Source organism: Hipposideros armiger, unplaced genomic scaffold, assembly GCF_001890085.2.
Source record: "Hipposideros armiger isolate ML-2016 unplaced genomic scaffold, ASM189008v1 scaffold_265, whole genome shotgun sequence".
Classification (NCBI taxonomy): Eukaryota; Metazoa; Chordata; class Mammalia; order Chiroptera; family Hipposideridae; genus Hipposideros; species Hipposideros armiger.
In genome coordinates this window covers 793,252-820,932 of record NW_017731615.1, presented here as the reverse complement: position 1 = coordinate 820,932, position 27,681 = coordinate 793,252, and the positions used below count along the sequence as shown (strand labels likewise).

At 41.3% G+C, this 27,681-nt stretch overlaps 1 protein-coding gene across 6 annotated transcripts in view; it reads right to left on the bottom strand.

The window, feature by feature from the left end:
- Positions 1–27,681, bottom strand: part of AKAP6 (A-kinase anchoring protein 6) — a 473,754-nt gene that overhangs the window by 219,748 nt on the left and 226,325 nt on the right. For 5 of the 6 annotated variants that reach the window (XM_019656773.1, XM_019656770.1, XM_019656774.1 and 2 more), the window contains 2 exons: positions 10,011–10,107; positions 8,716–8,882 (listed from right to left, as the gene is read on the bottom strand). In XM_019656773.1, coding sequence (XP_019512318.1) covers positions 8,716–8,882; positions 10,011–10,107 — 264 coding nt within the window. The remainder of the gene's footprint in view (positions 1–8,715; positions 8,883–10,010; positions 10,108–27,681) is intronic. The other variant, XM_019656775.1, reaches the window with a different exon arrangement.

The following is a 27,681-nucleotide window of genomic DNA, read 5'->3' as shown; positions in this document are numbered from 1 at the left end:
AGAGTCATACAACAATATCTAAGATGACAAAAGTTGAGAAAGCTTTTCTGGCTTTGATTTCCAGAGCTAGAGAAAGGAAACAAGAAGAAAGAGACATAAGGGCATTAATGTCCATGAAACAGAGCTGGACAGTTAGCTTCACCAGACACATACTTCCTTCTTTTATCTTTCTCCCTCTGATCCTTCTCTCTCTTTCCTTGACTTCTCTCTTTTCGTTGGTCTTAGTCTCTTGTTTTAGGGCTCTTTATTCCCCTCTTGCCTTTCTCACTCAGCCCTGCAGGGGGCAATGTTTAAGTATTGGCCTCTGAAGGACAACTGAGAAAAACAGTTGACCTTGAGCAACTCAGCGGTTAGGTGAGTGGACTCCCCCTCCCACACAGTCAAAAATCCACATATAACTTTTGTCTCCCCAAAAGCTTAACTAGTAATAGTCTACTGTTGACCAGAAGCCTTAGTGATAACATAAAAAATCGACACATATTTTGTATGTTATATGTATTATATACTGTATTCTTACAATGAAATAACAGAGAATATCAAATGCTGTTAAGAAAATCATAAGAAAGATTTCAGTACTCTACATATTTATTGGGAAAAAACCCACATAGAAGTGCACCTCCGCAGTTCAAACCCATGTTGTTCAAGGGTCAGCTGGGTAAAGATGAGGCTACCTCCCCAACCGCATGTAAGATGGCCAGGAAGCTGCAGTGAGATGGGTCCCTGGGCTCTGGCCCAGCAGGACCTCCAACCTAGTTAATGTTTCCATTAACCTTCATTTAGGCGCAGTAGGAGGTAAGATGAGGAATGTTCTAGGAGTCCTGGTGGCAAAGAGCACTATAGCACATTGACAAATACCTCCATCTCTGTGAACGTCAGGACCACATAAATGGCTCCATTCCAACTGCTTTCCAGGGAGAAGGAAAAAGCAGCGTGTGGACATGTCAATGCTTTTTGACCTCTCTGGATGGGAGAGATACTCCGGGTGTGAGAACAGTTAAACAAGCGTTCGGAGTGTTCGGGGTGTTGAGTGCAGGTGTGTGTACATTTGAAAGCTGCTGTTTTATAAGAAGCCCTCGGTGACTCAATAAACACAAGCGCCAGAGCAAAGTAATCCCTTTAGCAGGGCTCTCCCCTGCTCAGCCCATTGCCCTGCCAGAAACAACACATTCTGGGAGGAAAAAGTGTAAATCACACACTGAGGTAATTGTTTCACACTTTCAAAGAATTTACTTATTAAATTCAAAGTGTTTTTTTAGAAGGGATTCTGAATCTTGCCTTCCGTTTTGTGCTTAAAAACATAAAATTTTGTACATGTTGACTTCCACTATATATCAAAAAGTCCCTCTAACATGTATACTGTATATTATCTTTAAAATAGATCAGGATGAGTTACAAAATGTGAGTTCTAATAAAAGAGTGCTGCTTTCCATAGGATGTAACTTTGTATCCAATACCATCCATCTTTGCAACTCTAGGTATTATAGAGTCAGAGATTAGGCACTCTTTGACTAAATAAGGAGAAAAAAAAATAGACTACACACCTACTAAGGTCAATGATATTTTCCCGTGTTGACTAGAGATACCAAAGAATTTCACTCCTGATTCTTGCTAAGCCAAATGTTTCTACCCTCAAGGCCACCAGCAATGGAAGAATAGTGTGAAAAATCAATGTAAGGGATGGTCTTATATATCATATAGACCATGATAGGGCTAGCTATTAACTGTCCTCGGTCAACTAGTATATATTTTTATCATCTCAATCATTTTTTCTGTCACCTCCTAAGAGTAGCAGACTATTAAAAAAAATTCCTCATCTTGGATCCACCCACACAACTGATAATATGCAAATGTAAGTGCCTCAAGGAGATTAGAGAAACTATCTTTTATTGGGCTCTATTACAAATTTAGTAAGCACAACTGATCTTCAAAGAAAATAACTCACTTTTGTTTCTGTCTTTCAAAAACACTTTTGAAGAAAAGTTGCCTTTCTGATAACAAAAAAAAAAAAAAAAGACTACTGCAGAATCCACAGTGGACGAAAGAGCTCTCCCTCGACACAGCATATCCGGACTATGTTTGTATAGCTCAGCAGGAAAGGAACTGGATAGGATACTGCCTTTCAGGAAAAATTCTGTGCAGAAGATGTGGAATCGGTAATGCATTTTACTACTCATTTGCTTGCATCAAGAACCCCATTCCATTTCAATCTGCCACCATCCTAATTAAGATGATCTGAATCTTAGGTGATCTATTATTCTAGATCTAAGATAGCCCAATCTACATTAGACATGATGTTACGCTGTGTGCTTACACTGAGATGATAAGACCACTGAGCAGAAAAGCATGTCTTCCCTCATGCCTGGCCTGGCACCGGGCTGAGCTCTCTGTCAGTACTCAATAAATAATGGCCGGGCCTTCGCCGGTTGTCTTTCTTTCTACTACTTGAGGCACCATTTGATCTTACTGTACCAATTCTAGGTCCTTTCACAACTTACACCTGTGCTTTTTTTTTTTTTTTTTTTGCATGAGGAGGCGAGTCAAGTATCTCAAGCAGTTCTTCATACCTGTATGTGTCAAGGCATATGGGACCGACAACATTAAGTGGAATTCCCATTCATGACCTTAACGCTGTTTCTGAAGATCTTATATTAAAAGAACATGCCAACTATATTAGTTTTTGAGCCAGTAAAGAAAAGAGTGCAGAGACAATGCTCTGTCTCACCCAAGTTTAGAAAAATCAGGATGAAATTCCATTCCAGGGTAATAATATCCAGCTGTAATATAATATTATCCAAGAGGCACTATATAATACAGAGAAAATATCATAGAAAGGTCCTCCCCAAATCGGCTTCTTTCTCTCCCTTCAGTTAAAGAAAATTACTTATAATTCTCTAGCACAAAAAATGGGTTACGGGGCCGGCCGAGCGGCGCGATGGTTAAGAACTGGCTTGGGACGCCAGAGAGCCCTGGTTCGGATCCCACATATGAGGGCCAGTGACACTGCCCTCTACAGCTAAGATGCTAAACAACAGCTCAACCTGGAGCTGGGCTGTCGTGAGTCGCCGGCGATGGTGTAGGCTGCAGCCCCTGTGGCAGTGGGTTGCCATGGGCTACCATATGTAGCCAGCAGCCAGCGTGAGCGGCCAACAGCCGCAGTGAGCAGCCATCCAGAAGCCAGTGACTGATCTGCCTCGCCCGGGAAGAGCGCAATGATGGTGCCAACTTGGGCCAGTGAAGCAACGTCCTGCACAACTAGACTTAAGAACAAAACGACAGCAACTTGTCTGTTCCCCTTCCCCCAAATCCCCAGCGCTGTTCCCATCCCCCAATTCCCCAATAAAAATCTTAAAAAAAAAAAAGTGTTACAGCTTGGATGTCTGGCAAACAAACAAAATGTGTGTTAATAGTAGACTTGCCCTCTCTGGACATCTCAAGAATGGCCAGGTGGTCAGAGACACCCCCACGTCAGAGGCCATGCCTGTATCCCTTCTCAGCCAGTATCCAAAACCATCATTCATTCATAAGGCTGAGCAATCATCCTTCAGAAATGCCCTTAAGCTTGCTCTTGTCCTATTGTTGAACCGATCGCACTGTTGACCTTCCCAGTCTGATATCCATTTCCAAAGAGATGAGGACTTCGATCTAAGTACCTCAAAGGAGCCAGATAAAATAAGCACCACCCTGGAGTTCCAACCAGCTAACCCGCCCTCCTTTCACTCAGGGAATGAAGATGTTGCCTGGAACCCAGGCTAGGTCACCTTTTTTTTTTTCTTTTTTTTTTTTAAGCTGAGCCATCCTGCCACCTGTTGGCAGCTGCTCAGCTCGGGCCGGGACTCAAACCGCTGTTGCTCAGAGCTCAAACTCTTGAGCAAGCTCTTAACCAATAGGTCACTTTTCTAGTAGCTGTAAAGTTTTCTGAATTTACAATAAAATCTTCAAATCGTCTGTTTCAGAATTGTATCTGTTTCCTTAAAGAGGACAGAAGTACCACTGTTGTGTGCTGTCAGCGATGGCACGTAGGGAAACTCTTGCCTTGATGCTAAAACATCTGTAATGATGGCATGCCGTGTAGGGGAAAAGTAAGGAAATAAAGGATGAGAACATTATAAAGTGGGCAATGTGCAAAATTTAAGCATGCTTCTTGCTTTCAGGGTTTTGGGGTTTTGCTTTGAAAGGTCAAAAAGAGAAAAGAACGTAGCCTTGGTTAGGAGTTAGATATCCACTGAGTTTTGAAACCCCTCCAGCTATACACCATTCAAAAACATAACATACTGAAAACCCAGTTTAAGGTGATAAACCTTCACCGATCTATCTTAAAATAAAATGTATAATTACAACACGTTTTCGATTCTTGGATGTGAGTGCTAAAGCTCTATTTCTAGAATTGGTGAATTCTGTTCTCTATTTCCATGTATAAAAGATTTCACAGTCCTTGGAAAACACTTTAAAAAAAAAAAAGAAATACAACAAATAAGGTATGCTGCCGAGTCCTAGGGGAGAAGTTTCCTAGAGCCTTTGAATTTCCTCCTATCTTCCTTCTTTACAAGATTTCTAAGACCAAGTCCTTTTCTACAGTCTCTCAAACAAGGTAAAAAAGAAAAATACCCCCTAGATATATTCCTTAGATTTTCTATTATGCTTCTCAAGTTTCCAGTAACTTCTGAAGTAAACCTAAGATGAATTCTGAAGTTATTTTTTTATTATGTTTTAATTTTAGTTCCTCTCTTAGGTCCAACATGAAATAGATGATCAATCATAACTGCTATGCTTGGGGATGCATTTCATGGCACAATTTGTACCTGACCTGTGCAAGGTCAGCCACGGAAAGAGGACTGACATGACAGATAACAAGTTGAATCCAGCTTTTAGCCTTGGAGAACTTCAGGGTAACCTATTTAAGCTTGCGCCATTCAGCGCAATATGGCAAGAAAAAATTCTGTTTAAACAGTACAGATTAGATATATCCTGCATAGGGACCTCACTCTGGCTTGGGTAATGTCAGTTAGAGACATAGGGGGAGTTATTGCTCAAATCACTGGTCATGAAGGGTCATTTTCTGTCACATGGCGAGCCTTGGTACAGATTGTCGCAAGCTGACCTAAATATTGTCCACGAGATCCCGGGTTCCAAACGCAACATGTTTTTACACCTCTGGACCGTTTCATGTGCCCTTCTCAATGCCCATTTTTCCACCCTTGCGAAAATCCACTCCCCCACCCCCATGGAAACCATCAACTACCCTGTAAATCTTTCCTTGATACTACCCCCAAGTTGGGTTAGTTTTTTCCTTCTCTGTGTACTCATAGAATGTTGTACCTATCTCCACTAGAGTATTTATCAGAGTCAATTATAATGATTTGTCTGTTGTCTCCACCTTTAGAACAGGGAGGCTTGTACATTTACCTTTATCCAGGACTTACTCTGTGCCAGGCACTGTTCTAAGCACCTTGGAGATGTCAGCTCTTTAATCTGCGTCACAACCCTGTGAGATAGATGTTAGCATCACCTCCCTTTTACAAAGAAGGAACCTGAGGCACAGAGAAGTTAAGTAATTTTCCCAAGGACACACAGCTAGTAAGTGTCAGGAGTTGAATTCAGGCAGACTGACTTCAGAGTCTGAGCCTCTCCTATTATTCTTCATGTTTGCCTAAGGGACTAAGGGAGGTGGTTCACAAACATTAAACAAATGAAACAAATTATTATTCTGATTTGCCCATAGTTTCCTAAGCTTAAATTTAGAAATATATTTTCTGTGTCTTAAAATTGATTTCACCTTCTCCCTTGACTATGGATGAGTTTATCCATCTAGAGAAAATTCAGCCCAGGTTGAGGAAGAACAAAGTACCTGGGAGGTAGAGGGCCTGTGGCTCTGCCATGTTTGTCTGAAATCCTCAATGCCTCCCTCAGTTCCACATCTGTGGATACCTACAAAAGCCTCTTCTCTTAGCTGTTTTTAGATGTAGGCGTGAGTAGTGTGACAGGAAACGTTTCAGAATACAAATACTACTAACAAGAAAAACAAGTTAAACTGATGTGACTCAAGGAAGACATTTGCACTTTGCGGATGATTCACATAGAGAGCGTTTTTTTTGTTGCTGTTGATTGTTTAGAAGTGAAGCACCCAAATCGTGAAGAGTCAGATGTATTTATTTTTCTTCCTAATATTTAAATTCTTATCTCTTTGATATTGTGTGAGGATCCCAGTGACAGTGTGAGAATAATGTAGCCCTGCAGGAAAGGGGTCTTCTCAGAGCTGGTGACAGTGGTTTGCTGGGAGCTAATGGAATGCAGATTCTGGGGCCCCACCCAGGAGTTGCTGATGCAGCTTGGGGAAGGGGGGGGGGCATGAGCAGGTAGTCCTCTTTTTGAGGAATGCTGATTATTGTCTCTCTTTTGATATGTGCTTTCTCCTCATTGGGTTGTCTTCTTTATTCCATCTCAATACCTTCCTACAAAATGAGCTGAGTTTAAAGTGTCAAAATCAAATTGGCCCTGGCGAACAGAGCTACTCATTTTCAACATAGGTCGTCTATTAATTTAGGTGACTGCACAGTCTCTGCAGTGCTGCTTTGGCGCCTACCCACCTCTCCTTCCATGCACCCCCTGGCCCCCCCAGCCAAGCACAGGTTTTTATGCTGCAGACACCATGTCATTTCCCTGTGCATTCCAAAACCCTCCTCTTTGCTGGTCACAGGCCCCTCGGCCTCCGTTGCAGGTTCTCCATCTCTCTCTAATTGCCCTGACCTGTTCTCGGAATGCTGCTTCCTGAAAGAAACCCTCCTAGATGTCCCGATCATAATGACTTCTCCCAGCCCTACTACTGGCTGCTCCCTTTTCTTTTCTTTCACAACACATCACAGTCTATAAAGGCATAATTATTAGATTTAAGTATGTCTCCCCACTTCACCACAAGCTCCATGAGACAGGTACCGAGGCTAATTGCTCATCACCAGACCCCGCCCTAAGCAGTGCCAGTGAGAGATGGTGCTCTACTTAGTGACGAAAAAGGGCTCTGTGGCCAAAGAGTTCAGATTCAAATCCTAGCTCTGCTTCTGAGCACCTGGGTGATCTTAGGCAACTTACTTCTCTGTGCCTCTATTTTCTTCCTTGGGAATTATAAAATGACTACCTTATAGGTGTGTTGTGCAAATTAAATGAGAGAATACACAGAAGTGCTGTAGAACAGTGTCTGGCATGCAGAATGCATCTAATACAGGGTAGCTTTTAAAAAAATAAGCCATCAGTATATTTTTGTTAAATAAATAAAACACAAAAGAGTTTTCAGTTGTGTCTTTTCTCATCACCCCTGCCCCAGCCAAAGCATTACTCCAATCCACCTCTCCCTGCAGCCTGCTCCTTAAAAGAGCCCCGCTGCTGCCCTGAGAAATTTGCTGCGTATAGTCTCCATTCCACATTATTAGTTCCAGCTTTGATCCTTTCATCACGTCACTTCCTAAACTATGTGCTTGTCTGCCAAGCCACTTCTCTTCCTTCCTTCAAGCATTTCCTGAAATGTGACCTCCTCCATGGAACCTTCTTTAAGTGGAACTGAGCTCATCATTCCATCCTTTGTTTCCAGCAAATAAGTTAAAAGTTGTTATTTGAGGTTCCGAAGCTATAAATCGCCTGAGCTTTTCATGGGCTGAGTGGTCTCGCCATTGCAGGGCAGGTTGAGTTTCTCCTCTGCCTACACTTAAGAATGTGAGTCTAAGAGTTCAGAGGGTTTGTGTAACTTGCCCTGTACACATTCAGCACAATGCCAATCACATGGATGCCGAATAAACGTGATTTGATTATCCTTTCATTACTTTGCCCATGCCACAAACAGAACCCATGAACTCTTAACTCTGGTTCCCCCATGTTCCAATATGTCCTGATGCTGAGTCTATCATGAGACTAGTTTTCTGCATTTACTTTCACAAAAGAACATATACAAAAGAAGAGAGAGATTACATGAAAATAGCAAATTAATAAATTATTTTCCACATCATAAGTCCAGAGATACCTTTAGAACCCTGTATTAAAAGGCGCCTCATTTAAAGTTTAACTGCATATGCTTTGTGGGTTATTTTGCAAATCTAAAATGGAGAGCCCAAACATGTCAATACTCATTTTTAAAGTACTTGTTGTATTCGGTGCATGCACCATTATGGAGAACTTACACTCAGAGCAAAAAGATTTGTAGCAAAGCGTATGACCTTCTTCCCACTACAATGACCATCCCCTAATTAGGCAATGCATCTGATAGTCATTAACAGGAATGAGATAATGAATCACTTTCTCTCTTCTTTGTTAATTTGCTGTAACCAAGCGGCTAATGGATGTCAGAGCTGAGTGATTGCACTGATTATAGTGATTTATAGTTGCAACAAAACAATTTAAAACCATTCTGATTATTCATGTTTAAGATGCTTTATGTTTTGTTTACTAAATGTTTTATACCCCTCTTTCTCCTACCCCTAAAGAATTGTCCCTTGCCATTTTTCACAAAAAAACCTGTTCCTAGAAAAACTTAGAAGTCGTGGGCTGTTTTTTTCTTTTATTGTTTTAAGCGAAGCCATTTCATTTTGTTTACATATCTCTATCTATCTATAGATATCTAAAGTTTACCCAGTAGAAACGAAAAGCCTGAGGGGTGGAAAGAAAACTTCAGTGGTGCCTAGTTCAAAAGAAGACAGAATTAAGAGGGAAGAAGGCAAACTTCAAGCCACTTACCTTGGGGCTTCCAGTCCCTTCCTCATCCTCCACAGGCACATCAGTAGCCAGGATCTCGGCTTTGATGGTATCCAGAGCCCTGAGAATCCAGCTGTGCTGCCGTTTGATTTGCCTCTGCAGCTCCTTCCATTGACTTGCAATCATCCGCAGCATGTCCTTTAGTCCTTCTCCAAAAAAGGGGAAAAGCACACGTTATGGCCTTGACTGCATTGGGGCCATCATTATTTTACATTTAGTAAACTCGACGGTTATTTCAAACAATAAACATAATTTTAAACAACCGTTACCATCACCTGCCATAGTAGCATTGGACATGCAGAATAGAGAGAGACTAGGGATTTTTTATTTAGGACCTAAGACGTAAGGGCACAAAAATGGTACATCCACCTAGATTCATGGTTTGGAGTTGACTTGGATTCGGTGTATTGGAAAAAAAAATGCATGTGGAATGGAAATCACAATGAATAAAAATGATTAACTAAAGCTTCACATTCCAAATAAAAGGCCCTGCGTGGAGATTTAATAATGATCAGAAAGAAGTATGGAAATAGGTAAAGCTAATTCGATGAGAAACACAGTAAATGGGCCAGAATTAAGACGGTGGTTTTTAGCATTAGCACATCCAATTAATGCAGCTCTTTTCTTATTTAGCTATGGGAAGCTCAGAGCAAGAGCCAAATTGTAATTCATCCTGTCTTATGGTTTTTCACTACCAGGATAAGTATAACCAAATGACAAAACTATTTTTTATTTATAATCTGTTCCTCATAAATCCATTAAAACTGGGGTAAGAACTGCTTTAAGGCCCAAACTCTGCTAATGCAATGGCCAGCAAAGAACATGCAAAATGTTCATGTGTGTGAATTGGCGGGGAAATAATCAGGTATCTCTAGACTGCCAGCCTTGTATCTGTAATGATATCTATAAGTACCTTCCCGCATATGCATTATAACTATACGCACAATTCTCATTCATTATCTTAATGTTATTTCCAGAGCACCTACATCAAAAAGCATGTCAATGTGAAGTTTTCAGGAAAGCGATTTCAATTGCAACTCAGGCGAACAGCAAGCCCAAATAAAATGAACAGACCATTTGGAGGCAGTATTTCATCTTATAAGTATCACAGCATTGTATGCAGTATATGAAACATTTATAAATCCTGAAGGTCAATCTGATAATGTAAATATTAATAATACATAAGGAGGTGAATATATGCAGTAATTTACAGCAATGCTTCTTCATTCTTAATAGTCTGGAGACATAAAGACTTGCAATATTTCAGGAGGATTTACCTGCTTTGTGAGATGCAATGAGCTCGAGAAGTTGGTATCCTTCCTCCTCCACAGCTTCCTTCAGAGCACAATGACTGTCTACATTCAACTTAAAACTCTGCAAGGAAAAACATAAGCATCAAACCCTGGCAAAGCGGCTGAACAGTAAAACATCCGCACTTTTTATCAAGAACCAAACAATCCAATTTACCCAATAGACAAACTCATTTGCAATACTAAAAGCTATTGATATTTGGAATCTGGGCTCAGAATGTTTCCATTCGATTAGCAGAGTGCATCTGCTTGGAAACAGCTGACAGATCCAGAAATTCATTAGGTTTTTTATGAAAAGTCACATCCCGTAGGCTATATCAAGAGTAGCAGTATTCTGTAAAACACACTGAATTTCTACCATCACATATGAGCTCTTCTCCTCACTTCATAAAAATGTTAGTGATAGCACTATTTATGAAACCATAAAAAAATGGCAGCATCAATTATATTAGCCTTATGTGCACATATATAAATCCATTAATATAGTAGGGCTTGATTCGGCTCTGTTTTTTCAGGTATAACACAAACCATAGAATATCAAGGTGGATCTGAGTGCTGTAATGAGGAGTCGGATGCTTTTCAAATCCTTGATTTTTAAAAGTTTATTACTTACAATGTTACATTGCTTAATAAATAAGTAAATCAAGCATATCAGGGGCATTTTTCACTTGTGATACTCATCCAAACAACAAAACCTGCTGTCATGGCTGAATTCCAACTCAGAGCCAATTTCTTTTTAGGAAGCCTTCCCTAATGCCTTACGTGGAGTTAATTACTCCCCTCTCTCCATAACCTCTGCTCCTTACTATTGTTTTTATTGTAGAATTTATCATACTGCATTGTGCTTTATTTCTATACTTGACTACCAAATTATAAGCAATTTAAAAGAATTGCCACTGTCATATTTATCTCCAACTCCTGTCACATACAAGGTGTTCGATAAATGTTTGAGGGAATCGTGGATATCCGTTGAACTGGATCAATAGTGCTCTATGAAGGGGAAAATTTCCATTTCAAGATTTCCAGAAACACAGATGGTTTTCCAAAGATTCTTCCATCTCTGGAATGTTATAAGGGGTTCCAACCACAGCACATCCAATGGTGAGTAATCATAGTAACCAATCTGTTGAACCAATGGTTAGTCTTCAGGATAAAAACCCATTCCTTGTCTTGACTAATTAGAATGAACATGGATTTTGAAATACCATGTGCCAAATTTTGGCTTCTCTGTGATAGGGCTCCAAAATACACAACACATTTTGCTCTCACTAAACACTCACTGAGCAATAGTTATATGCACTGCACTGAACTTAGTAATAAGAATATTTGACAGAAGTTTGAGATGATATAGTCCCAGTTGGAATGCAGTTTGGATGAAAAAGCTTAAACAACCATAAATTGTGAAATAGGGTCTTCATTCGTTCATTCATTCATTCACTCATTCATTTAGAAACCATGAATCATGCCAATTCTGTACACTGTGCCAGGTAGCAATTTAGGGGGTATAAAGCATGGCGTCTGGCATCAAAGGGCACCTGCACATGTTACTAAGAGGAGGAAGTGCATCCTGAGACATCTTGAATGTCCAGTTGTGAGTCTGGGCTCTCTTTTCCTTAGTGGAGAAAAGCGGGCTTTTTAAAGCTCAGATGACAGAAGCAGAGCATCAAAAATCAAAAGCTGAAATTGAAGGAGATAGGGACAGACAGATCAGGCCTTGAAGTATAAAGATAAGAATTTTTACTTAAAAAAATTGACTCCAAAATTCATCTGACTAGAGGCATAAGAAATAGTGACGTTTCAGCCAAATATGACAGAACGTGACAAAATTGGGTTTCCCCAATGGTCGTTCACTATTTCTTATATTACCCTCTTTCAGTTACAGATAATTGGTGGAATAAAATAAAAAATGGCAATGTATGGGAAGCCTTATGCTCCTGGTCAATCCACGCAATATAATATCTATGAAAAATTAAATAGCTGTTATTGTGTAGCCAAAGCATGGCTGCATTTGCTTTTGCCATCGCAGTGGAAAGCCTTGACGCTGAAGCAACACCATGTAGAATTGAGGTCCACATGTACTTCAGGGAGAAGAGACAGGGAAAATAAAACCACTTGAGATAACCTGACGGTGCCAGAATTTAGGAAGAAACCTATTCTAGAAATTTCCACAGAATGGTAAATTTAGCCTAGTGCTCTCTTTGATTCTCTCTTCACTTACGACAGACTTGTGCTGAATGGCTGGTGATCATGAGCTTCCCAAGAGATGCATCAGGCCTATGTCTCGGAGCCAAAGAGGACCCAAGGACCTGTAAGTAGGTTGGATAATTTGACATAATTGAAGCCAAGAGTAGAGAATAGACGCAGCTGGATCCGGTTCTGCCTCAAGGTGATGTAGAGGCATTTGATTAGGAAATTGGAAAAGATGAGGTGTTCATTATTAGGAAAAAAGATAAGCTGATAAGCTTGATGCTCCAGAAAAGAGCCATTTAATAACTATTACCCAAATGGTACAATATTGCTTGATTTTCAGGTGCACCCATTAACCATTAATGATATCAACTAAGGAATCCTCAATGGGCCCCTGAGAAGGCAGCCAAGCAGGCACATTAACAAAATCGTCACGGAAATTTCTGGTTGCTACAGGATTCTGTAATAAGCTCTCCCCACTCTGCCCCCACCTCTTCCTTTAGTGGAAGCTTAGAGGAAAGACTCTTATTTTCTTTTTCTTTTTTTTCCCTTGAACTTGATCCTTGGACACATTTCCATTCCTGTGCTATGAACACGTTTCCTCAGCAATGCCTTATGGTATATAGTCCCTCTGCAACATCCACAGCACTCCCTGAAAATGCAGGTCCTATTCTGGGGATGTAATTTATGGCAGCTACAGCACCCTGGACAGGTACCACGGTCCCATGTCACTGATTATGCGAGATTCCATAAACTGGGTCCTGTGGGACACCAGATCTTTTTTTAGTGTCATTAAAGCAGCATGTGATGGAACACCTCGATGAGAATAACTAAGGACATGGAAAATATGGCAACTGAGACAAAGGACTAGATTATCAAAAAGATGACACCTCAGAGGTTGACCAGTGGGTATTTCCATTACTGCAACCTCTAGCCTCGCCAGCCCATGTAGATCTGGGTACATGACTCCTTGGCAGGATTCAAATTCGGGGTAAGCATGCTGACTGTACTTGGATCATGGTCAAACCTTACAAAACAGATAAAATACTACATCAAATCCTATTCCATTCAAATGTCTGAAGATCCCAGTTTGATGAGAGGGTGGAGGCCATGTGGATATGAAATGAAACCAAGGAGATGTATGCCGTGATGCACAAAACTATAACAAATGTGAAGAATGATTACTCATGAGGGGTCATAGGAATAGATATGACTCTCCTGGTACAGAAAATAGTGGGAAGACCCTAATCACATGCAGAGGCTTAAAAATCCAAAGTGGCTCAGTCTCAGTGGCATCATATCATGAACATAGACTTTCAGTCATCCCCATGGAACACTGTTAGTGTCTGCCAGGCCCACTGAGGTCCCTGGGTTTTATGATGTGTGTGAGCAGAGAGGCCAGAGAGAGTTAGCGAGTCTCTCCTCACTGAATTTTAGCTTTTTTTAAAAAGCATATATTAATGCCATAGATATTGATTGAGCAGTCTCTGCCAGGCCTATCGATGCAAAAGTTAGCAATGCAAAATCTTGGCACACGCAGCAGGTAGTCTATTGGGTAAATTAGATGAGAGAACATGTAGCCTCATATGACCCAGCATAGAGCAAATGTGTAATTAGGGTTTGGTGGATAATAGAGAGCGGTGGGGCCTTAAGCAAACGCAACAATGCAATGCCCTGCCCGGTGAGATTTGATTAAAAAAAAAAATCTTTTTTAATCATGCTGGCCAAGCAAAAACAAGACTGGGGGCTACATTCCATATGAGTGTGATAAGTGCTGATTAGGTGCTGCGGGGGCCTGAACTGGAAGCCAGGTTCTGCAGAGCCCTGCAGGAGGCTTGTGCAGAAAGGATGGATTGGCATGCGCAGGCCAGAGACACCCTTTGCTGTAGGCAGAAAGCAGGGAGCCATGAGCCATTTGGTGTGCCTGGGACAGGGTGTCAGCAAGGGAAGTGGGGGCTGGGGCTACGCGTGGTACTTAACTCAAAGAGCCATGGAAGACAATGCTACAGTACGGGTGAGTGACTGGTACAGTTCTGTGTTCTAGAGAAATCTTTCTGGTTGTTGCGCAGAGCGGATTTTAAAAGGAGACAAGGAGGCCGTTTAGGAGACTGCTGTGGTAATATGGGCCAGATGTTTCTGCATGCTCATATTTTTTTTTAATTAAAAAAAGGTATGCTTTTTCTTCTAAATGAATGGAAGAAGGGGAAAATGGAGAAAATCCTCTGCCTTTTTAAGTTTTTCTCAGTGCGTGAGAGCAGCATGTGCCAGAATTTAGTTCTTTGGCTGTTCTGATGATAAATACCAGAGGTTATTAGTCAGGAGTCTCCAAATGTGAAAGACATATTGAACTGATGAACTTTTACTCCCACTGTCATTTTAAAGAGATAGTATATATGCTGATGAATAAGGCACTTGATGACACTTTTTCTTCACACAAAAGATTTTTACTACCCTAAGAAAATGAAAACTTGCTTTTTTTTTTTTTTCCTCACAAGGGCAGGAGGAAGAATGTATGCTCAGTCAGAAAAGCAGAGGATTGAAAAGTCACCTGCTACCTGCCTTAGGCCATCTCTGCTGAGATGTCACTCTGAACTGTACCCAGCACCACCCTGCATTCCCAAAGCGGTTCTTGGTGGGGAAGAAAGTCACAGTCGCCCCCCATCACACCTGGCACTCTCTTCTCCTCTCCCCACTGCCATCCATAGAGGATGGTCAGATGGTCCCTTAAACATACAATACACCTTCCAAATGCCATTATGTACATGAGTTGAAAGATTTTTATTAGCAAACATGTCTTTAAGAACCTCCTAAAAACTTGGTAAGACATACAGCCATTAAAATGAAGACTATGAAATCACATGAAAAATACACAGAATACACTGCAAGCCATAAAAATGAAGATTCAGTATCTCTGATGAAATTATAGCTCTGTAAGTGAATAGTGTGTAGAAAAAGAAGGCTGTAGGGGGAACACAACAAAATGTTAACTTCACTCATGCAGGGTAGGCCTTGGAGTTAACATAGCCTGGTCTTACGGAGTGAGTGCTCAGTGCATTAGCTTCCTAAAACATAACATGAAAATTATACTATCTAACTTCTAGGTTGTTGTAAGAATTAGAGGGAATGATTGCAAAGCACTGAAGCCCGGCAATGAGTGGGCCTAAACAAACATCATTACAAACTTTTTAATTCATTGTCTCTATTTTCTAACTGTTCTATGGAGTACATGGGAATGACTTTGAGGCATGTTTAGGTGCCAAGTGGCAATTATTGGTGAGGCTCTCTGAACTCCACAAGTGCAGGTACCAGGTTCTTTTTTCCCTGTGTCACCATTCAGCACAGGCCTGCCCACAGTGGGCACCAAAACAAAGACTGCCATCTTAGGTTCAGGGAAGAGGGAGCATTGAGAGGCCAATGATCTGGGTCTTTTGCTTTACGTGTGTGCCGTTGGACGAGTCATCTAACTTCTCTAGGCTTCTGTTTCCTTATCTACAATCCAGGTATTTGGACTCACTGTTTTCCAGTCCTTGGGCACTTCAATTTTATCGTAAGCCAATCCGTTAAGGATAGGTGGTTCGGGAGAATTTTTATATATTCCAAACCAGAAAATTTTCAAAGGCTGAAGAATCCCAACGGCTATCTAACCATTCATCTACACCAGGGCAGCTCTGTAACTATTCCAGGCAGATGTGTCTGTTCTATTTTGAACTGTCTCCAGGGAAGTTCCTTCTAACTTCTCATCCTGAGTCCACACCATGGCTTCTCAGGAATTTAGGAGTGCTCCACAAGCTTCCCTCTGCTTCCGATTCTTCTGCCAAGTCACCTCTCCAGTGTAGGAGATGGAAATCAGAAACATTGGGAGACTATGCCAACGAAGTCCACACAACCAATCCGTTACGATCACGCCCTGCCAGTTCATTCCTCCACTGTCACCTCTCCATACTGACTAACAATGACGTAGATTTAGGCCCTCACCTCATCATCATCCCCCCTTGCTAGGTTGACTTTGACAGTCTCCAGTCACGACACCCTCAAAAATGACATTTATTCCTTATTTGTGGCATGCTTATGAAGGTGCAGGCATTGTCTTAGGCTTGCAAAATGTAGCTGTGAACCAGATAAATACAGTCCCTTACCTCACAAAACTCACAGTCTAGTGGGTGGGTGTGAGGTGTGCACCTTACAAATAGGAAGTTGCAGTTGTGTCAAGGAGCTATGACATGGCACAGGGTGACAGTGACAAGCACAGGCTCTGGACAGCCTGGATTCAAATCCTGGCTCCTCTATCACCCACTCTGTAACTTTGGGGAACTTCTGTGTACTTGGTTTCTTCTTCTGGAAACAGGGGGAAGTGCTAGTATCAACTTCAGAGGGTTGCTGTGAGGGTGAAATGCCTTAATATAGACACAACAGAGCCTGGCACATCATCCTAGTGCAATAAAAACATTTTATTCCACAGAATGGCCTGTCTATAAGACCCTGGAAAAGATGTTTCTCTTCTTAAAGCCCACCAAGGGCTTCCCATGGTTGAACAACAAGGTCCAGCCTCTATCTAGCCTGACTACTGGAGCCCTCTAAGAGCCCAGCCACGTCTGCTTCTCGGTTCTCATGTCTGCCTTGAAATACGCCTGAGCTGCTTAAAGTTTCTAGCAGCACAACAGCTGTCTCACTCCAAGCTTCTGCTCTTGCTGTCATCTCTTCCTGGAAAGCCCTTCTTCCCTGCCCCTGGCTCAGCCTTGCTCCTTTAAAATCCATCTCAGGGGTCACCCTCCCTCACAAGTTTGTCCTGACCACCTTCCATCCTCCCAGTTGCCCTCCTCAGCGGCCATAGTACCTGGGCAGAGCTCCAACCTCTACCCACTACACTGCTGTATAACTATTTATGATGTGTCTGTACGCCACCAGGGGTTCCTTCAGAGAACTTTTCACCCCTTTTTGCTTTCTTAGCGCCCAGGACAGTGCCTGGTGAACAGCGGACACCGAACAAATGTTCAGGGAGCAAATGAATAAAAATTGATATCCAAAGCTTCCTGTGTAGCTTTCAAACTGCCCATAGCATTTTGGGAGATATTGGTGCATTCACTCTTCGCTTGTGGTTGATAAATGTCCCCAAATTTTACTCAGTGAACACCATGTAAATGAGCTGTCATGTTCCTTCGCTTACAAAATTACTTGCCAATTACACTTAGATGATCCCAGTGTAATTGCTATGTAAACTATACCCTAGCTGAGATAGCCCAAATCATCAATTTAACTTTACTCTCTCATCATATGGTACTCACCACGTAATTAAATAAATGGTCAGCTACCACCACAACTGTATATCTCCCCAACAAAATGAAGTGCCTACATTTGTCATTGATTTATCAATTATGACAATACGCAGCACACCTCCAGCTATAACATCGGAAGCATAAAAACGTTAAAAGTGCTATGTATTCTTGAGAAAAAAGTTCCAAGTTTATGGTAAAATATGGTAAGCATCATGAAAATTTTGTTCTCCTTAAAAAAGAACTCCCCCCCCCAAAAAAAAGGAGACACTAAGATATATAAAGACAAAAATCCTCATTCTTCCTGGGGGAACTGTCTTTCTGAAACCTTAGATAATAAGAATATTTCCAAGCATTTGAAAGTGAGTTCAGCTCTTCAAGCAAAGCACAACTTCTTTCAAACCATTGCTTTTTTCTGTGGAAGGTAAATGTATTTTACTAACGTTGATGTTCCTTCCTGATAGACTTTCTACCATCTTACGCATGAATTAGATGGACGGGAGAGATCCTGAATGTTGATGGTGCCTCTTAGTGACCAAATTTTCACTTGCTTTTTTGGATGCCGCCTCCGCACCTTGCTCAGGTAATCACACTGACTTCCCAGCATGGCCACATGAGGCCAAATGGATTCTCAAACACAGGTTTTGTCTAAGGGGACCATTTGACTTCTAGAAGACACTGCTCTGAGGCCCTGATTGAAAAGGAGGTCAGTGCTGGCCCAAATATCTCTCTACCTCCTGCGGTGGAATAATTGATGGGAAACGGCCCCTACCGATGTGGAGTCACCAAGGTGATGGATGAATATAAGTATATTATTTGCACGTGCTTCTGCTAATATACAGATCCCAGTGCAAACACCAGGACTTAAGAATATTATGTGGATTTAGGACAATCCCTGAAGGACTCCAGTTCCATTAAAAATTTGTTTGGCAGCCTGGGGCAGATCTATTCCAACTCCCACATGCTTCATGCATTTGAGAAGGGGAACCAAACTGCTTTAAAAAGAAATTTAATAAATTTTGTAATGTCAAGTCATTAACATCCTGTCTAGTCATACATACAGTCTTTATATTTTGAAATAGTAACGTTAACCTGTGGAATTTTTTAAAAGCGTTCTAATATCTGAGTTCACATTTTTATTTTCCTTGTGCTTTCTGCCAAAGGGGATGAATTACGGTGCATCCTAAAAACAGAAGAAACCATTCCTATTTTTTTCTCTCCATAGGTGTTTTTTCTTTTCACAAACCTACCAGACAATACCCAGAAAGCTCTGTGACCAGAGTCCATTTTGGTGTGGAAATAGGAGAGGAAATAATTTAACTTGCAGACATTCTCAGTTATTGTTTGATGATTTATATTAGTTATAATTTGCTGCCTGCAATGGTTCTAACACTGCTTTTATGCTCATTTGCTCATTTAGCAGACATCGTGAGTGCCTGTTATGTATGTGTAAGGCTGGGTGTCAGAAGAGACACCAGAGAGACACAAGCTGTCCCTCAAGTAGGTGACAGTCACAGGCGAATCACTGAGGAAAGGGTGGACGGGGAGAAATGGGACTTCTCTAGGGACACCTGAGCTCCTCATAACACGTGACCTCAGGTCTCTAAGGAGGATGAATGCAACTCCACCAAAGCGAACAAAGCATCCTCACATATAACATGTTTATTTGATCTTCACAACAACCTTCATTAGATATGACAGGCATTTTTCTGGCTAATGTAAAAATCTGTTTCAGGTCTAAAGCTTTCACCTTAATATCATTTATACCGGGGTGAGCTGTTCCAAGATTCCAAAATTCTGTGTAATGCTGCAGATAAGCAGGATCCACACATGGGTTTACACAGGGAGAGGGACGGAGGGTGACAGGCCCCTGGCGCATGTGAGTTATGTCAGGCCCCGGCTCTTGTCCACACGCAGTACCCTTTAGCCTCTGCATGAGCCCTGGTGGTGCAAAGCCAGTCTGCACATGTTCTCTTTAGCAGTCAGCATAGCACCGCCCTAAATGGGAAGTGATTAATAAATGCAGCGTTCCTCTGGCATTCGAATTTAAAACACTCATTGTGTCCTAAAAGGTAACAAAGTAAACTAAAAGTAATAAATGAGCACCAATAGTTTTCAAAACCATCAGAACTTCTGGGTATTGTGGCCCAAGGGTCCTTAAACTGAATAAGGCAAAAAGTATGTTTCCAGGTGCTTTGAACAGTCCAGAGATCCCCTTCAACTGAAAAGGAAAGACAACAATACTTGTCTCCTAGAGTCACAGAATTAGAGATATAGGAGCAAAGAAATGTGGTCCAGGACTTTCAAATGACCCAAATGAGCCTCCTGCTCCAATGCATCAGCCCTTAGCAGAACTTTCCATCCCCAAGCTACCCCAGGAAGTAACTCAAGGCTGGGTGTTTACCATTTCAAAGTCCCCAAAGAGAAGTAATGCTGCCCCCTACTAAGCTCTCAGTTGCTCACCTTAAGCTAATGGGAATCAAGGAGGACAAACAAATGGAACTTTAAAGCTCCTATGGGCGGAGCCTGCCTACCTTCCCAGCCAAGAAAGAAAGACAGGAAGAGGTGGACACCAGCAAGTTGGGGAAAGGAAAGCCTGTTATCTCTTAGCTTCAAGCAATGAAAAATGGAGCAGAGGTGGAGACAGGAGGGCAAGCAAAAGAAAAACAGCTGAATGTATTTGGGGAACTTTTCTTGTATGGCTAAATGCTCTGTGAGAAGTATATTGTTTTTCTTATGATATAAAGGAGAGCGATTTAATATAACTATGATATAACGTGATCTAAATATAAATGATAAATGCATGAAAAATATCTGTACAGATTTTGTTAGCCAGACACATTATTGGTTTAATCCAGTCTGTTTTTGTAAGTACTTAAGGTAATGACACAATAAGGAAAAGTTTCAAACCCTTCAAGGGTGCCAAGGCTATGAGCACCGTCTTGCAGGGTTTTGGTGCTTGTCTGCCACCTTGTGGTAGCCACCTCAAATTGCAGGTACCAATCCTAAAAGGAACAACGAAGTTCTGGAAGGTAGGCCTTCAAAGCTACCCCTATAAACACGATCTCAAAATTCTGTACACACAAACATGGACCCTAATCACTTTTTTAGGACCTACAGCAAAAGCTGTAGAGTATGCCAGACCTAGAGTATGACAGACTTTCATTACATGGGAGCCTTGAGTTGCTGCTGTAGACAAGACACTAATGGGACAAGAAACTCTCAACTGATGTTAAAATAACCTGAATGCTCATTGCAGCATTATTTGCAAAAGCATAAATAAGGAGGCAGCTTAAATGGTCATATTCATGGGAATGATTAAATAAACTGTGGTACAGCCAAATGATAAAACATTAAGGAGCTGCTAAAACGTGCAGTAGATCAGGTACTAACAGAAGCATGTCCGAGATTCATTTAGACACAAAAAACAAATCATTGGACAGTAAATATAATGTGAATTAAAAATCCTTAAAATGTATGCACTTTTACATAAAAAGGTCCAAAAGGATATAGAACTAACTGTTTCTGTTGGTTACCCAAGGGAGGGGAAGCTTTTTACTTTTAATGTTATGCCCCTGTATATGGTTTGGATTTTTTTTCAGCGAGTATAATTTAATGTTTTTCTTTACCTAGGGTCCCATAATTACAGCAGTTGCATGAAAGACAAAGTTTGCTCTTTCTATGTTCAGCACACGCCCCCGTTGGTCACTGAGCTCTTGTAACATCTGCTCCCTCTGTTTCATGTAAATACCACTTGTAATGTTCACATTCCTTGGTTTCACACACCCCTAGGATGACCTGGAACTTCTGTCCTACTCCACACACATGCAGAGAAGCCAGTTATTCAGCCAATTTCCATACCCTTCCATACATTCAAGTCCCAGTCAGGTTTCTGTCAGCTATGGGGCGGCAGACCTTCCTGCCTTATTCTTAAGGGCATCAGTAGCCTTGGGGGACGCCAGGGAAGACGAAACAGAAGTTGGTAATGAGATTTCTGACTAGACAAGAGAGAGCATCAAAAAGAGAACTGCTGAAGTGGCTCTAATCCACCTCCCTCCCTCTAATCTATTTCCTCTACTCTATTCTTATGTGCCTCCCACCTAACCCTGACCCACACCCTCATCATTTCTCTCATTGCTCAGACGTCATTTAATCCACTCAGTCAACAGCAGCCTCCTTGATCTTAGGCCTGTTCCAGCCATGACCACATAAGCAAACTCCCTGGTCTTTGCAGGACTGGAATCTGTATGTGCTTTTGCCAGAGGCAGAGACCTCTTATCAGCCTGGCCTTCAGGGCTGCCCAACCCTGGGTTCCTCATACTATTGAGACACCATGCTCTTTTGGGACTGAACCCCCAAATAGTCTCTTTTAAAATCATTTTCTATTCATATCACAGACAAGGGACGCATTGCCTTACACTAAGCTCCTATAAGTCCTAAAAAACCAATGAACCAACAGAAAAATAAGCTAAGACAATGAACAGACAGTTCTTAGAAAAGAAATACAAATGACTCCTGAAGACATTAAGAGGTACTCAACTCCACTTAAAATACAAGAAATACTAACTAAATCAGAATGAGATTCTATTTGTAACTATCAAAGGAACACATCAACCAATGTGGTAACTTTCTCCGATGTGCAAGAATGGGCATTCTCATGCATTACTGAGTATAAACTGGTACAATCTCCATCAAGGACAATTTGGCAGGACATGAAAATTTTAAATGTGTATAACATTTGGCCCAGAAATTTCACATGTAAGGCATTTATTCGAAGGATATACTTATACTATGCAAGGTGATGACTATTCAAGGATATTCACTGAAGCACTGTTTATCATGAAAAAGATTGCAAACAACCCGTTTTCACCCATAAAGGACTGGTTAAATAAGTTATGGTCAGTGCATAAATAGAACACTGTGCAGCCGCTCAAAAGGATAAAGTTCTATACTAATTTTTAATTACTGCTAATAAATTAAGGGAACAAAGTTAAGAAATATGCATTTGTTTTCAAATACCTGGAATAACTCTGAAAGGATTGAAAGAAACAAGGAGGGCCGGCCGAGTGGCGCGTTGGTTAAGAGCTGGCTTAGGACACCAGCTCTGAGCAGCAGGGCCCTGGTTTGGATCCCACATGGGGGCCAGTGACACTATGCCCTCTACAGCTAAGGTGGTGAACAACAGCTCGACCTGGAGCTGGGCTGCCGTGAGTTGCCAGCGACGGTGTAGGCTGCAGCCCCTGCTGCAGTGGCCTGCCTTAGGCTACCGTGAGTGTCAGGCAGGCAGCCAGCGTGAGCGGCTGGCAGCTGGTGTGAGCTGCCAAGAGCCACCGTGAGTGGCCATCCAGAGGCCAGCGATCAATCTGCCTCACCCGGGAAGAGCGCAATGATAATATCAACATGGGCCAGTGAAGCAACAACCTCCACAACTAGACTGAAGAACAAGACGACAGCAACTTGTCTGTTCCCCTTCCCCAAATTTCCCAGTGCTGTTCCCCTCCTCCAATTCCCCAATAAAATCTTTTTAAAAAAAAGAAAGAAAGAAACAAGGAATAGTGGTTGCCTCGAGGGAGGAGAATTGACACTGGGGGGACATAGATTGGAGGCTAACTTTTGACTTTCTACTTTTTTTACTCCCTTCCTTTACCTACCCTGAGAATTTTGTGTTATAGCCATATATAAGCTAATCAAAAAAACACATTTAAAGAAACTCATAATGTATTGCCTGTACCAGCATATCCTGCAAATGCTATACCCAAATCCACTTTCCATTATGCCCATAGTTATTCTCTCATTTAACCCATGGACCTCATCCAGTTCATCTCTGCCAAGCTGACCCTACCCCCATGGAAGCTGGAGGTGATTCATATCACTCTCCTGTTGCAAAATAAAATCAAACCTTCAATGAGTCCCCATTGTCCCCAGGCAAAATGTCAACCTATTAAAAAGACATTTGATCTCCTTTACCCACCACACCCATTCCCTCCCCCCATCCCAATCTGCAAGACTCCAGTTTAGTGACAGCCACACCAAATGGCTCACCACACTTCCCTTACTTACCCATAAAATTTCCTTCCATCTCCTCTCCTCCCCTGTGTACCAATAAATCATATATGGCCTGTGAGGTGTACATCACACTCTTTGAGCCTTCCCTACCCTCAGGAAGAACCAATAAAACTTTTCTCTGAACAGTATATCGCTTATCCTTCAAGAAGTTCACTGCTCAAAATTGTATTACAGTCATCATTTGTGGGTCTATGGATGGCTACATGTAACCGATGGTCATCGCCCTTGGACTGTAAGTCCCCGGAAAAAAGAAGTCATTCATCATGTATTCCAAACACCTAAATAACTGCCCGACACTCACTGTCTTAATATATATGAACTTATCGTCACCATTTCCCTCCATGTTTTCTCATTTATCAAACTGAATTAAAAATGATGGTTTTCCAAGGCTATTTCTATGTGGTTGGTTAATGTTTGCCCAACATGACATGGTGTTACCTATACAAATTTATTTGCCATTGTTAAGCCAAGCCCTTGTGCTTTGGTTCTTTTTCCTAACTCTTGCACAGCCGCTTGGTGTCAATTTTAATTGGCTTTCTCCTCCTGGATACTCTGATTGCCTACTGAGTTAAAAAAAAATTGGTTTGTTTTCTTACAATTGATTTCATATGATGTGGTGCCCATTTGGTGAGTTAGGCATGCATAAAAACTAATATTTGGGAGATAAGAGTTATCTTTCCAGGAGCAAATGGACATGAAATAAAATCTCTAGTCTAGAGGGAGAAGTTGCTGTTTTGCTCTGCTACTTTATTTATTTTTTAAAAGATTTTATTGGGGCATTGGGGGAGGGGAACAGTGTTGGGGAATTGGGGAAGAGGACCAGCCAAATTGCTGTTCTTCAATCTTCATTGTGGGGGGCACCAGTCGCCATCTGGCTTCCCGTCAGTAGCTTGTGGCCTCTTAGCTCAAGGTGCTGTGTTCAATCTTAGCTGTGGGTGGGCGTAGCCACCATCCCATGTGGGAGTCTAACCAGCAACCTTGTTAAGAGCGCACACTCTATCCACTGAGCCATCCAAGCGGCAGCTCAGCTCACTCAAGGTGCCAAGTTCAGTCTTAGTTGCGGGTGGGCATAGCCCACCATCGAACAGGCAATCTTGTTGTTACACCAGCTGAGCCATCCTGCCACCTGTTGGCAGCTCAGCGACAGCTCAGCTCACATCACTGCCCATGTGGGGATCGAACCGGCGGCCAGCACCGTTGCTCAGACCCCACACTCCTAAGCCAACTCGGCTGTCCCAGCTACTTTACTCTTAAGCGCTCTAACTCTGAAGATACTCTAAATTCTCTTAAAGGAGAGAAAAAAATCTAAATAGTCTGCCAATAACTACTTATGGTGCTTCTATTCAAATGTAGTTTTGATGACTTTTGCTTCTGTAGCCAATAAAAAAGGTGGTAAGGGAAGCAACCTAAATATCCAGCAACAGGTAAATGGATAAACATATTGTCGTGTATCTATGCAATGGAATATTACTCAGCAATACAAATGAATGAAAGATTAAAACATGCAACATCAAAATAAGTATGCTGGGTGAAGGAAACCTACTCCCCTCCCCCACAAAGAGATAGTACAGATTGCTTCATTCCATGTGTGTAAAACTCTAGAAATTACAAACTAATCTGATGGTAACAGAAAGCAGATCAGTGATTGCTTAGGGATGGGAGAAAGGCTAGTCGCGAAGGAGGGAAAAATTATAAAGGAGTGTGAAAAAGCTTTTGGAAGTGATGGATGTGTTCGCTATCTTGATTATGGTGATGGTTCATGGGTGTATACATTTGTCAATTTGTGGAAACTTGTAAAACTGTATACTTGAAATGGATACAATTTATGGTGTGTCAATTATACCTCAATAAAGCTGTTTTTAAAAAGTGGACAGATGCGAGAAAGAAGGGAGTCCATCCATCTAAGCACGCAAGTACACAAAGCTATCTTAAAAGTGGTTTTCAAAGAAGAGGAATGTTCAATACGTTCAATACTCACAAAATACCTTTCTAGAATGACATTTTCCTGAAAATGTCATTTTCTAGGAATATAGGAATTGTATTTTTGAAAGGAGCGGCCAGGTTGCAGGCAGGTGATTAATTATCACGGAAAATCACTGATGTATCATCGCAATTTCACAGTATTTCTTACAGTTAAAATAAAGCTTCGTATCTCTCATAAAGGTATTGTGAAGCTTTAATTGATTTGTGTTGGTAAAACCCTTGGTTACCATCATGAAAAATAATTGAATTAAGCATCAAAATATAAATGTACCACTTTAGTTATTGTTTTCTTTACAATAAACATTGCAGGGTGCCAAGTATTCTAACACATTATTAAACCAGGGCAGAGACTCAACTTGGGGGTTTGTCCATCTGTTGACTTAATGTTAAATCATAGAATCTATAAAGATGTTTAAAGTAGCTCACGTCACTATCTCTACATACTGAATAATCTTGCAAAAACCACTTGCCCACTCATTAAAGAGCAGTAATGACTTAACGCAGGGTGAATTAAGGAATATAAATCTCTAGGCTTAGCTGTATCCTTTCTTTATGGTAAGATAGTTTTTTTTTTGCCTTCTTTTGAAAAGAATAACTTAATAGTAACTCAGCACCACAGTAAGAAAATACGATAAAAAAATATAAATGACAATATTGATCAGAAGGACAATGCAGACATTGTCCTCAGAGAGACAGAGTAACTCAGAATTTAAAGATGTTTAAACAACAGGCTGCATCTAGAGTAACAGACGCAGAGTCACAGTCACTCAGTCACTGTCCTTCAGTGTCACTGAATGGCGATCCACACACACTAGGTGTTCATTAGCTGTAGGGCAGCATGATTCATAATTTCAGGAGGGAAATTTGGGGCTGTGACTTAACGTCCAGTGAACAGATCTGGGAATCATAGCCCTTCCCTACTTGCAAAGCAGAGATAAAGAAAATGTTCCTGTGGTATCTCTATTCCAACCATATCACCAGACCAATATAATAAATGAAGAAAACATGATCATTCAAGAAAGTGTTGATCTTTAGGCAGAAACAAGGCTATTCTTGAAGAGATGAACGTTTGAAGGAAGGACTCTGCTGTGATTCTCATGCAGAGATCTATAGCAAACGGGCTAATGATTTCCGCATTTTGGATGAGAATGTCATTCTGAGGGAAGTATGGATACCTGCCATCCATTATGGTCGGCTGTAAAGAGTTCTGCAGCTTATAAGGCTGGAATGTGGTAGTCACAAGCCACGTGGGGAAATTTAAATGTAAGTTAAAATGTAGAATTAAAAATTCATGTCCTCGGTTGCTCGAGCCATACTTCAAGTGCTCAGTAGATACACGTGGTTAGTGGCTCACATACTGGACAATGCAACATAAAATGTTCCACCATCGCAGAAAGTTCTAGTGGGTAGGCTGGGGCTAGAACGAGGCAGAAGCCAACACAGGGGTGCTAAGTAAGAAACTCTGTAATATGGATCTGAGAACAGGCCAGTGGTTAAGATGAGGCCATGTCACTCAACTCTCAAAGAGAAGAGAGACCGTGGCTCATAGTCTCTTAGCCTGGCTTTCAATAAAAAGAGCTAAAGTACTCCTTATGTCCCCATGCCCTCTGGGACCTCAAAAACTGTGTGTTTTCCATAAAATATTAAATCAAGAGAAATTAAGACAGCACACTTAATGTGAAATAAAGTTCATATATTCCTGTTTAAACACAGATTAGAATTTCTGTCAGAACAATGCCAGTGAAAAGTTGACATTCTAATTAATACAATTTACATTATAAAGCACTGAATATCTTTATCTTGCTATTATGAAATGCCCTCTTTTTAAAAAAAAATCAATGCTTTACTCAACAGGGAATTGAGTACTAAGGGCAGTATTTAAAAACCCATGTACAAGAGGAGTGTTTAAGGTCACTGGCATTTTTACACACCATCAACCCGGGTCTTTAAAACAGGGAGCAATAGACTCATCCTCTGTCACACAGTTTTGTCACTCTTTATCAGCCACAAGGCTGGCTGCATGCAGCAGTAGGACTCTGAGGCTGTTTTTCTTGCAAGGATTGATATAAAATCACTGCAAAACACAAAACACCAAAAAACTAAAACATCCTCTCTCTCTCCTCTCTCCTCTC